Source organism: Epinephelus moara, chromosome 4, assembly GCF_006386435.1.
Source record: "Epinephelus moara isolate mb chromosome 4, YSFRI_EMoa_1.0, whole genome shotgun sequence".
Classification (NCBI taxonomy): domain Eukaryota; kingdom Metazoa; phylum Chordata; class Actinopteri; order Perciformes; family Serranidae; genus Epinephelus; species Epinephelus moara.
Window position 1 is genome coordinate 32,735,183 of NC_065509.1, and position 13,114 is coordinate 32,748,296.

The window sequence follows — 13,114 nt, forward strand, 5'->3', positions numbered from 1 at the left end:
AACCGGAAGGTATGGGTTCTTGAGGCAGATTTGTTCCTCATGAGGAGAGGCATCTCTGTGCAAAGTTTCATGTCTCTACGACATACAGGGCATGAGATATGCCCATTCTAAGTTTGCAATTTCAATCGGTTGCTATAGCGCCCCCCTTTGGCCAATTGATGTAATATTGCTTCATTCGCATCCTCCCATGACCCTCTACCACTGTGCCAAATTTCACATGGATTGACCAAGTCAGTGAGGAGAAAAACGTGGAACAGACACACAGACACACACACAGACAGAGTCATTATATAGTAAGATAATTTGATAAAATACACCATTCTGGACAATCTGCATAGTGAATACTTCTACCTCTGGTACTTTGAGTACATTTTAATGCTAATACTTTTACTGTACACTGTGGTTCTCCTACTTTTACTCATAAAAAATATCTCAGTACTTGCTCCACCACTGGTTGATCCTCAGAAAAAAAAATAAAAATACATACGCAACAACATATATCCTGAAATTTTTATTCACATTGCACAGTAATCCCAATAATATTTTACATCAGCTTCTTTCCCACCACAGTTTCTTTTCCTCACTGGCTAATGTTTCAGATCAGCCACACTAATAAACCTTTATAAATATTGTTCTTCCACCAGAGTACTTGTGTACCTACTGATGCTGTGCTGTAGACAGTGGAGTTGTAAGGAAGAGCATTGGGGAGGCTGATGACCAAGTGAGTCTGGTGTGCGTCATCCCCGTTTCTGTTAGTCACAGTGATCTCCAAAGCTATATCATCTTCAGATGGAGTGATGACTGCAACACCATCCTCGCTACAGACACAAGACAACACCAAGGGTCTCATTTATAAAACAGTGCATAGGACATATATGTACAGGCAAAAGTGTGCCAACTGACACTGCGTCTCTAATTTCCCGTCTCCAAAATGTTCGTAAGTGTGGGTCAAAGTTTCTCCCATCAAGTCTGTTTTTATAGATCACAACTTTTCCGAGGGACGTGGTTTACGCCTCTTTCAGGCCTCGTTTTGTGCGGTTTGTGAGGTTTTTTTTGCCTTACCTGGCCAGTGGTTTGAAAACATCATGACTGTCTTTTTTTCTGGAGCAGAATTTGTACTGTAGCTCGAGGTTACTTTGGCAAATGTTGTCCCTGCCGCAGCCTTTGTTTATTAATATAATCTGTAAAAAACAGCACAGCAGAAATTAAACCTTTTTAAATCTTAGTTTGGTTTCCAATTTATTTCTCTCACACAAAGAGACACATTGCTAAACACAAAGAGGTATACAGACAGATTTAGGCATACACTGGTACCTCTGAGACTGTGCTCTTTGGCTGGAAGTAGTTGAAGACAGGAGTAACGTTGGGCAGATCTGCACTCGTCCTGGTTGTCTGACTGGAGCTCAAAAGAGACACAGTGACGGAGACGGGGATACTGTGCAGCCTGTCCTTAATATCACGCTGCAACAGAAGAGTTTTAGTTTGGTTTCATGTGTAGAGTCAGGTGTTTGTTAGGTCTCTTTTAAAAGGGACATTGCATATTAAAACAGTACCAGAAGTCGGATTTGGATGTCAGTACAGACTTCTCTCTTCTGTCCAGGCAGCTCCAATTTTCTTGGAAAAGAACCTAGAAAGTCCATTCTGGGAGGAAGTCTCATCTTTCTCTTTTCAGCATCGGCCTCAAAAGTGTAGTTGAGAGCTGAAAAGGAAACATATAATTACATAAACTGATATTTATACTGATATTTGTACCCACTGTTGCTGTTGTTCAGTACTATTGCCACCATTACTACTACTACTAATAATATTGTTCAGTCGGGACCACTTTATTTATATTTGCAGTGTGATATTTAGCGGTATGGCTCTGTTCCGGGACCTCCATGCCCTTCCATGTGCATACATGGACAGCCTGAGGCCAGGAGAGCAGTAGCAAAGACCCCCACAGGTACAGAACAGAGCAGGCCTTAATAACAACAGAAATGACACAGATTAGTCAGACACAGGATGAAAAGAAGGAGCTGGGGTGGAGGCAGGTAGCAAAGTGGCTTGCAGAGGAAGCAGCAACAGTAGGCAGGCTAAAGCAGGGCACCCTGTAGGAGATTTGCCAATGGGATCCATAGAGCGGGTGATCCATCAGCTGACTCTCTTCTATCAATCACTTAATTCATCAGCTGACTGGGCTTCTTGAGGTCAGCTGATGTAGCTGGGATGTGAGCTGAGCTTGCTAAATGCTCAGTTTATGTGGCCGGTTGCCGTTACAGTTACAAGGACGAAAGTTAAGGCAGCAAATGTGCGACCGGGGCGGGTGGGAGTGGTGGTGGATGGGTCCAACAAACACCAACTTTCACCTAAGAGAGCGGTGTTCGCGTCCCGTAAGATTACCCTGTTCTTTTTCCCTGAACCTGATCACATGCTTTTGTTGTTGAAGAAAAAAAAAACTGTCAATTTGCTGTGTTGTACTGACGTAGTGCGTTTATTTTTAAAGTTTAATTTGATAGTATGTAAATGTAAAATTTTATGTGAAAACGGAAGTGTATTTTAAAAGAAGACCATGCATGTAACAGGCAGAACTTGACACGGCGTCCCAGAGCATCAACAACCAACGCACCCAGGGTACCTTGCACCTTGTGGCGAGGCAATGCCTCTGTACATGGGGCGCTGGCACTATTCACTACACTACGGACGCCCCCACAACCTTAAATCTGACAGCAAACATTTTTCGATCAATGATCTAGTCTGGCACAATTTACTATGAAAAAAGCTATGAAAAATCACCACTGTAGGCTTTAACTCAATGGTATATCCATAAATCTATTTTCAAAATTCAATTCAATTCAATTCACAATTTTATTCACAAAAACAGAGAAAAAATACAAGTAAAATTCGTAACAAATGTAACACCCTGATAAGCTATCAAAAGCTTGAGAATAGGGGCCCAGATATGAGGCAAATTGTATTTTAAAATGTGTTTATAAACATGTCTAGATTTAAGAAAAAAGTGCATGTAATATACAGTAACATTTATAACCTACAGAACACCTAAGACTAACCAAGAAACCTAGAAACTAAACTAACCTAATGCCAACTACTAAACGGTCCCAAGACATTGATTCCCTCAGTCTAACATTGGTTTTATAGGTAGGATAACATGAATAGAGACACATTGCAAGAGGAAATAACAGTACATATATATGTACTTATAAATGTATGTAAAAAGTACGTAAAAAATTACATGTATACATTACAAGGACAATAAATGCTGTATAAGGGATGAACAGGCTTATATTCAGTGTGAAGAACACTGAACTGACAACAAAGAAACTTACTCAGTTTGGGGTTGAGCGATGCTGGGTGTGTCGTGTAGGTAAAACATGCCCGAGCTGTAAAATAACTTCACACAAGTTTTTGCAAAGAGACACTGGATCAAAAGTCAAACAGCCTGCAGTTCATGATCATAATGACATCTATGTTATTGTGCCTCTTACCATGTGCGTTCATCACATTGTTCCTTTGTGATGTCTATTTGATTTGGTGTTACCGTCAGATAGGTGCTGACAGTGACCACTGGCCTCGCTCTGAAGCAGAGACAACAAATATGACAGGGTGAATAAGTGTGCTGGTTTGGAATTTGATATTGGAAGCCAAAAGTTGTTAGAAAAATAAAAACAGTTTAAAAAATGTTGTACGATGTTTAAGCTCTTTCACAGCACAATGGAACTGAGGGGTAACCCCATGCAGTGTGTGGATATTAGATTGCACTGTAGTGATTCCTCCAACTTCTGATAGCAGTGTCTACACAGTGCTACACAAATGTCCCAATTCAAGAGCAGATATATCATTTCTAAACTATAAAAAGTGAGTAAATATTGCAAAAAAGTTAAAGGAAAAGATGTCATAAACAAATTTAAAAATGTAAGAAACGAGCAAAGACAAAAGGAAGAACACATAAGCCCCGTTTCCACCAAACACTTTCAGTATGGTACCTTTGGAACAAAAAGTAACCCTTCAGACATGGTTCCTAGACCCTAGCGTTTCCACCGCAAACAGTACTCTTAAACGTGGGCGGAGTTGTTGTCACTGCTCTGTCCAGCACTTACTGTATTTCCTCCTTTATCAGTCTGCACCTTGTTTATCGTCCACAGAACGAGACTGCATGCTGACATTTTCAGAACAAAATTTCCATGGGATATTTAAAAATAGCAGGTGTGTGCATTTAGTCCTTCTCAGGCAAGCTCTGGGGTTTAGTAATGCCGTAGCTCACAGAAACTATACTCCACAATGCTTTTTTTTCTTTGGATTGGTATATATGCAGTTCAAAGAATCCAGTTGAAATTGATAAACATAAACACTTGAAGAGCCACTCATTATTAAAAGTGTATGTCATAAAAAAACTATAGTGATGGTCAAAGTTGTCAAAGTGAAATTTAAGGTGTGTTGATGGATTCATGTTGTCAACTCATGCATTGAGTAACAGTCCAAGAGTTAATGTTCCACCTTAAGTCACCAACAGTCGGCCCAGTGAATTAAGTTATTTTTTCAGCAAAACATCCTTTCATTTTATAATTACAGTCTACTAATAAAACTCTCCACAGTATGAACAGTGGTTACATGAGCCTCAAAACCAGCCACAACTCAGCCCTGAGCAGAGTGACCGTCCTCTACTGACCAATCAGACTGCAGTGTTCACAGCTCCACCTTTTAGTACCTGATCTGTGTGCTAGGTACCCCAACAGAGGGGGGACCAAAAATGGGGACCGTACAGTACGGTTCCATTGGTACCATCCACAACTTTTCACAGTAGAAACGGAAAAAAGGTGTACCGAACTGCTTGGTGGAAACAGGGCTTTAGTCTATAAAATTTGATTTTACCCTGTAAGTCGTTTCTGGGGTGTGTTTGACATGAAAATTTTAATGATAAAAACACCAAAAAAAGGACAAAGAATAGAAATAAAGTGTTTGTGTTGTACACTTACCTGTAGACAAAGACAGAATCAGACAGAGATCCCACAGCCAGATCAGGATACTGATTGTTATCCACGTCCAAGTTTCCAGACAGAGAATATCCAAACAGAGTAGCCTCTTTGGATCCTGGTGAGAGTACCTGAAAAACTCAGAATATGGGGATGTAATTTAAAGGTCTGTTTTTACTGTCTGAATATTTCCAACCACAGACGGTGGCCTCACCTGCACTGGCTTTTCGTTGATTCCATTTGATGTGCCGTAGTAAAGGTAAACTCGACCAGAACCATCATATGGTGCCCCCACAGCAATATCTGTCAAAGATTAACAGGAGGACAAAGTGGGGCGACAGCATAAATGGAAGAAAAAGATGATATGTGAATCTCAAAATACACATGCATTAGATGCCAGAAATCAGTGCCAAAAACTGAGCTATGGCATTTGCTAGCTCAGTGGTGCTAGGTGAGCTAGTAGTAGATGCACACTTCCTTCTGTGCAATGAAGTGGTTGGCGGGTGTCATTCAGTTGAAAGAAAATAGTTCCTGTACGAAACCGCTCACAACAAGGCCTGTGGATTATCTTGGAAACTTTTCTGGCACTTTGAGCACCACGAACCAAGTGACATGTAGTTCCATTATATTCTGGAGAAGGCAGACATCTCTTCGGCCAATGTCTCCAACACTCAGCAGCAAAACAATCTAGACTGATAAAAAGCCCTACAGGTAAAAGGAAAAAAGGTATTTTTGATTTTGGGGTGAAGTGTCCCTTTAAAATGAAACTATGAAACTTTTGAGACAAGAAAAAGACATCCTCGCTCTTACAAATTAAAAGTCCATCACATCATAAGCAATAAAACACTCCTGTGCTCATCTCAGTACACTCAAAGGTTTTTTTTGCTTTAACTTCTTAGTGTGACCAGCAGCTTATGGTTGATAGTGTCAGCAAACTTTACTTGGATACTGCTGTTATGTTTTAGCACTTAGCATTATCCTGACCTGTACTTGTGGCCACAGAAGCCGCTGTTTAACAAAAGTTACACAGTCTGTAGAGTGCTCCAGGGATGTCGTTCTTCTGTAGGCCGATGAGGAAGTTACCGTCACCTTGGTTCCATCATCAGAAAGCCTATGGGACTTTTCTATTTGATTTTGGATTATTGCAGAAAATAAGCTCTGTGGCCAACAAACATTTATGATTATTACTCCTTTTGTTCACAAATGAACACTACATTATAATTTTTGAGACCCAAATGCAATCGTTAGAAGTACAAAGCTAATGTTAGGCTATAAACGCACTACACTACGGTCGCATGATTTAACACTCGTACCACAATGACGCTGTAAAGCTGTATTCGGGGTGATGTCACTCCGTAGTCTTATTTAGCCACTTGTTAGCAACCGCCTTTTTCAAGACAAATAAAAGCTTCAAAATTCACAAGTGGAGTATTTACTGACGTATTTTATGTTGTAGAACAAAACATAAAAGTCTCTTAAGGTGCGGACACACCAAACCGGCATCAAAGAACTAGCAGCAACGAAAGCCAACTGTTGCGTCGTCTACGTCGCCTCACGTCGCCCTGTGTCAGTTGCATTTGAACACACTACACGGCCTACATCCGACGGCCAAGTGGCATGTACATTCTGCGCCTGCGTGAGAGAGAGCGGAGTGACAGAGTGGTACATCCTGACAGCCGAGGGGTTTCCTATCTGTGCAGCCGAGCACCGCAGCACCTCCACAGACTAATACATTAACCTGAATAACAAACCAGGGCTCAGCTCTCCATTTGGATCCAGCTCAGAGACTAGCGAGGGCTAACTGGCTGTGCTTCCCTCCGGTCATGCTGCAGCTAACGCTCCGCTAGCCGCTCGCAGCAACCCCTGGCTCGCCGTTTGGATTCTAATGGAGAGCCGGGGCTAGCTGGGAAGCTAGCGGAGGCTAACTGGCTGTGCTTCCCTCTGGTCATGCTGCGGCTAATGCTCCGCTAGCCGCTCCCAGCTAGCTCGGGTTTGTTTTTCAGGTTAAAGTGGGAAGAAGCAGCGGGTCAGTGGGCAGCTGAGTGAAGTGGAGCCTGAGGAAGAAGCACCGGTTAGCCCCGGTTTCACTACAGGCAGATTCACTCGCTACAGGGGCGAGAAAATAAAACCTGAACAGCCAATCAGAGTGATCTCTCTCACCGACTAGCTCCGCCGGCAATTCAACATGCTGAAAAGCCGCCGACGCCAAAGTGCAGACGCTCACCGACGGCCCGACTTTGGTCGATGGCCGACCGTCGGCTTGGTGTGTCAGGGCCTTTAAGCTTGTGTTCACCACAGACCTTATTCAGGGATCTAACACAAAACCCACTGACTTTGAGATGAAGGTACCGGGAGTGCAAAAATGCTAACTCATTTTTAGATTTAAAAAGTGAGAATTGAGTATTTGAAATTAAAACAAGTCACTTTCTTTGTCAGATTTCATGACATATTTGATATAAAAATGTCCCAACCTCCAAAACCATCTTGATTGATGTCTCCTATGCTTGCCACTGCGAGGCCGAACATTGAGTCTTTATGTCCACGAAGTGGAGTTGGACGAATCTTCTCCCAGTTTTTTCCTTTGTCGTTGATATAAACGTAGACAACTCCTCCAACCAATTCATCTTTATCAAAGAACTGTGGTGCTCCTACAGCGAGGTCCTCCCACCTGCACATATCAAACTGTCACAGTACAGGAACATGCACAGCAGTCTCATAATAAAGATAACAGGCCGGGAGACATGTTTGTTTTGGCAGAATGCTCAAGTAGTGATATGAACTGTGTACAAAAGGTTGTGTGATGTCGTTTGTGTGCATGTTTGTGTATCTCAAAATGCCAGCATGACAAATCCCTGGATGTTAATGCAAATAAGGTAGATACAAGACAGCAAGTCCTACTGCTCTGCAAGCTGCCTTCAAAAAGAAGGTTTACAGAGCAAAGTTTACTCCACAATGTCAAAGAGGACAGAATAACATTATCAGAAATATATTTATTTACAATTTTAGAGCCTTACTTGTTAGTCAAAAAGTAGAAAATTTAGAATTGTCACAGAGGCAAAGGTCACGGCATAAACTGAAGATGTTTGAAGTGAAGACGTAACATTTTACTCCGAGTGTGCAGCTAAAATAAAGCTCATGGAGTTCCCAAAATTGAGAGGGTGTATCCTCTGGGGGACGTGAATGTGGTCAGCAAATTTCATGGCAATCTGCCCATTAGATCTGGTTATTTCTTTTGTGCAAGTGGCAAGAAATGGTTATGCTACATGGAAGCTCATGGTGTCACTAAAACCCATTTAATCTGCAGCAAATTTTTACAGAAATCTGGCCACCAATGTTTTACTTTAAACCAAGAAGTTGTCATGGGCAATTCTCAACCTAAAAGGTAATAGAGTAAATAAATTATGAGGAAACATCCTCTGATAATCATGAATATCAATAAATATACGTCAGTCTAGATCACAGACTGTATAAAATAATGGACGTGGCCACCGTGATGTCACCTATTGGTTTGTAGACTCCCGTTTATGTGCCCCACGTTTGGCATTTTGGAGCCAGAAGTGACTGTATTTGGACAAGAGGGTGGAGCCATTCACTATGCGTCAATGGTTGTCTGTATCTATGTGTCAGCCCTGTGATAGTCTGGCGACTTGTCTAGGGTGAACCTCGCCTCTCGCCCAATGTCAGCAAGGATAGGCTCCAGCCCCCCCGAGACCCCTAACAGGATAAGTGGTCAAATAACTGCATTTTTTTGGCACCTCAGCGCTGGCTCCATTTTTCAGTCCAGGTTGCTGCTTGCTCTAGACAGTCGTTATCATGAGATTTTACTTTGAACCAAAGTGTAGAATTGATGGATTGACCAATATAAAGACTGTCCTAAGTGCGGCACCTGTTCATTTCTTAGCTTAAGTTTTAATGGACATGAAGTTCTAAAGTAAACCTACCCATCACCATTGAGATCCACCACTGCCACATCATAACCAAAGGAGGAGGCCAGGCCCTCACCAGAGAGGACCAACTCCACAGCCAAACTTGTTTTCAACACGGGATCGGCCTTAAGAAATGCCACCTGGCCGCTGTAACCTCCTCTGGGTGCTCCTGAGACGATGGTCAGCTCACCCTGTCTGATGAGGGCCATACCAGAGTCAATGGAGAATCCTGGAGGACAGAATATGAAGCTGTTTATGGGGACGTCAGAAGAATAAAGACAAGGTTGTGGAGCTACCCCTAAATACATAAAGAGCGTTCTTACTGCTGAAAATCATATCTCAATCTAGTATTTCATCAACAATTGCAAGATCAAACGCTGCTCAAACTGACACAGGCCAGGTTATACACTGACCCAGGTAGCTGTCTCTCTGTAGGGGAATGAGGTTTGTGTCAAATTGGTCATAATCCCCAGTCTCACGAGGATCCGGACTGAAGGCGTCCAGGTTGTCCACGACCTCCATTCGTATGATTCCTTTAAACAGTGAGAAAATACAGAATGACAAGATTTTACTGTATGTTTTAGCATGTAAGTTGTAATGTATGTCATTGGGCAGGAAGCCATATATGAACACATTTTTGTGCGTACCCATGATTTGCTCCTATTCTGTTAGTTTCCACTGATTTCTGGGATTCAACCACTGTTTTCTTATTTTTGCTTTTTTCTTAGGTAAGAGAAAATTTTATGAGTGGTTGAGAGCACCCTTACCAAAATAACAAAAACCCATCTCATATTCACAGTCCGCAAACTGTCCAATGCATCACATTTAGAGTAATTATAATGATTGGATTATGGGCCAAAGAAATATTACCATTGATCCAAATTACTGTAATTTTAGTTACTGTGCATCACTCTGATTACCTTAGTACATTTATTTAAGCATGAATTTGAGGTACTTTTACTTTACTTGAGTGTTTTAATCTCATGCCACTGAACTTCTTCTCCATTTCAGAGAGATATATTGTACTTTTTACTTAACTACAATTATTTAATAACTTGAGTCGCTAGTTACTTTACAAATTACGATTTTTGAACACAAACCATATAAAAATATATAAGTGCAGCTGAAATGATTCGTTAATTGATTAGAAAATTAATTGGCAACTATTTTAATAAACTTTTTTTTTTTTCTCAAAAAAAAAAATAATTCATGCCGGTTTCTTACTATGTAATGACGAAAACTCTGTCTGTCTGTGGGTGTGTGTGTGTGTGTGTGTATGTGTCTGTTCCATGTTTTTCTCCTCACTGACTTGGTCAATCCATGTGAAATTTGGCACAGTGGTAGAGGGTCATGGGAGGATGAGAATGAAGCAATATTACATCAATTGGCCAAAGGGGGGCGCTATAGCAACCGATTGAAATTGCAAACTTTGAATGGGCATATCTCATGCCCCGTATGTCGTAGAGACATGAAACTTTGCACAGAGATGCCTCTCCTCATGAGGAACACATTTGCCTCAAGAACCCATAACTTCCGCTTATATAGATTTTCCGCCATTTTGAATTTTTTGAAAAACACTTCAAATGGATCTCTTCCTAGGAAGTTTGAGCGATCTGCATGAAACTGGGTGAACATAATCTAGGGACCAATATCTAAAGTTCCCTCTTGGCAAAAGTTGGAAAACTTACTAAAACTGAGCTTCTATAAGGCAATGAATATTGCGGAGGGCGTGGCTCATCACATAAAGGTGTATAACATCTCAAGGGTTTCACCCATCACCACGCAACTTTGTAGGCATATGACCACACATAATCTGAGGGGACCCCTCCATTATTGACCCCATCAAACAAAATGGGGGCGCTAGAGAGCTCATTTCTTATCTAGGCCTAACCGCCATATGGATTTTTACTAAACTTGGTAGATATGTAGAACAGGACGCCTCAAGGTGACTGGAGAAATTTAACTCTAATTGGCAACTGGGTGGCGCTATAACAACAGAAAAATGCTTAAACATGGCTAAAATGCGACCGATCGCTGTGGCTCCCCCTGTGGCCAAATGTTTTTTGTTTTTTTCTAATTATTGGTATGACTAAGTCATGGTATGGTATGCTGTACTCAATGGGTATGGACTAGTATTGGTGACTCTAAATTGTCCGTAGGTGTGAATGTGAGTGTGAATGGTTGTCTGCCTCTATGTGTCAGCCCTGTGATGGTCTGGTGACCTGTCTAGGGTGTACCCCACCTCTCGCCCAGTGTCAGCTGGGATAGGCTCTCTTGACAAAAAATTAAGAGAAAATCAAGAGAAATTTAAGAGATTGTTGCTGCTTGAGATCCACTGTGTGCCAAAACAACCAAAAAACTATGGTATTAATGTAAACTTAATAAAACAAGTGTATTTATACTGCGATGGTAAGACAAATAAAACACTGCTTCAGTTTAAAAATACCTGACAAATTTACTATTTACTCCTGTTTGTCAAAAACTTAAGTCCCCAGTCCTGTAAGGAAATGTCTTGGTCTTAGTAGAAAATCAAAGTATATATTTGTCGCCCATCATCCCAGATTGACTTCTTCAGGAGGAACCAGTGGACTTGGGGCTGCAAGCTACAGGCTTACTGGGGAAATCACTGTATTAAGAGACGGGCTAAAGCACTGGTGGTTCTGGTCTGTCATGGGGATCAGCTGTATCCTTTTAAGTGTATGAATATAAAAACTGAATGTAAACCTTAACTTGGTCTCTGTCTGTCTCTTAAAATGCAATAAAACACAAGAAAAAAGACGACTGAAGCTCATTTCCAATCTGTTTGTAATGACTAAGCACATACTGCACATGCTTGTTAATTTTGGCTGATGAAACAAACACCTGAAGGTGCTGCCTAAGTTTTAATTTACCTTTCCACAGGTACGCTCCCGGTGCTCCAAATAACAGAGATGTATTGTCCTTTGCAAAAGATGCCCCATGACCCTGTTGACAGTATGCAAACCATGCGTGGTCCATTTGACGTTTGGTCAGGTGCTTAAGGCCACAAACTACCCTCCTCCACGTCCTCTCTACCTTCCCGACCTGCAGGTCATCCCCTAAGAGGTAACACTGACCCGTCACCAAGCGAGGGACATAAAGGCTCGGACTTGGGCTCCATTGCTGGTATCGATGAGCACAAGCCTAAGGGGAAAGATGACAAAATGACTGGGGACTGATTTTTATTGTTTAATTATTTAAATGTGGAGTATTTTGCTTACCATGACATTTTTTCCAGGACCTTGGCTCGTCACTCTAACTCCCATCCACTGGTTGTTTATGCCTTTACTATCCAGGAACGCTGGAAAAACAAAGTTGAGCTCAATGTGCAGCCAAATTGTCAGTGTAATAACATTCAGAAGTACTCAGATATTTAACTCAAGGAAAGTACCAATTTTATAATGTAAAAATACTCCATTTAAAGTAAAAGTTCTGCATGCAAAATCCTAATTAAGTAAAAGCAAACAAGTATTATCTACAAAATGCACTTAAAGTATTGAAGGTACATTTACTCTTTCTACAGTAAAAGGGTTGCTGTGACTGATGTTTTATTAGGTATGGTATGGTTGCATTATCAATACTGATGCATCAATGTGCAAGCAGTATTTTACTTTTGTAGCTCCTCGCGGTGGAGCTGTTTTTAACTACAGTACTTAAAACACAGTTCAGTCCACTGGTTCCCAGCCAACCCAGTCGCCAGAATAAATGTTTGCATTGTACGTTTCTGCCATGGATATTTTATATTTATATATTGTTACTAGTCCATACCCATTGGTAGCTTTGTCACCTTCTACCTATGCCAATCCTCAATGTCTATGTGCAGTTTCACATAGATTGACCACGTCAGTGAGTAGAAAAACGTGGGACAGACAGAATGACTGACTGACAGAATGACACACTGACAGTTTCCGCGATTATGTACAGCATACCATACCATGACTTAGTCATACCAAAAATTAGAAAGAAAAAAACCCAAAACATTGGGCCACAGGGGGAGCCACAGCGATCGGTCGCATTTTAGCCATGTTTAAGCATTTTTCTCTTGTTATAGCGCCACCCAGTTGCCAATTAGAGTTAAATTTCTCCAGTCACCTTGAGGCGTCCTGTTCTACATATCCACCAAGTTTAGTAAAAATCAATGTGGCGGTTAGGCCTAGATAAGAAATTAGCTCTCTAGTGCCCCCATTTTGTTTGATGGGG

At 41.4% G+C, this 13,114-nt stretch overlaps 1 protein-coding gene across 1 annotated transcript in view; it reads right to left on the bottom strand.

Annotated features, from left to right (window-relative positions):
• LOC126389136 (integrin alpha-6-like) overlaps positions 1 to 13,114 on the bottom strand; it is a 21,258-nt gene that overhangs the window by 7,071 nt on the left and 1,073 nt on the right. Inside the window, exons 3-15 of the mRNA XM_050042645.1 lie at positions 12,136 to 12,215; positions 11,788 to 12,058; positions 9,310 to 9,429; positions 8,912 to 9,125; positions 7,442 to 7,638; positions 5,185 to 5,273; positions 4,974 to 5,101; positions 3,486 to 3,575; positions 3,327 to 3,391; positions 1,554 to 1,699; positions 1,315 to 1,461; positions 1,063 to 1,181; positions 662 to 818 (exon numbers count right to left, since the gene is read on the bottom strand). Of these exons, the coding sequence (XP_049898602.1) occupies positions 662 to 818; positions 1,063 to 1,181; positions 1,315 to 1,461; positions 1,554 to 1,699; positions 3,327 to 3,391; positions 3,486 to 3,575; positions 4,974 to 5,101; positions 5,185 to 5,273; positions 7,442 to 7,638; positions 8,912 to 9,125; positions 9,310 to 9,429; positions 11,788 to 12,058; positions 12,136 to 12,215 (1,823 nt within the window). The remainder of the gene's footprint in view (positions 1 to 661; positions 819 to 1,062; positions 1,182 to 1,314; positions 1,462 to 1,553; positions 1,700 to 3,326; positions 3,392 to 3,485; positions 3,576 to 4,973; positions 5,102 to 5,184; positions 5,274 to 7,441; positions 7,639 to 8,911; positions 9,126 to 9,309; positions 9,430 to 11,787; positions 12,059 to 12,135; positions 12,216 to 13,114) is intronic.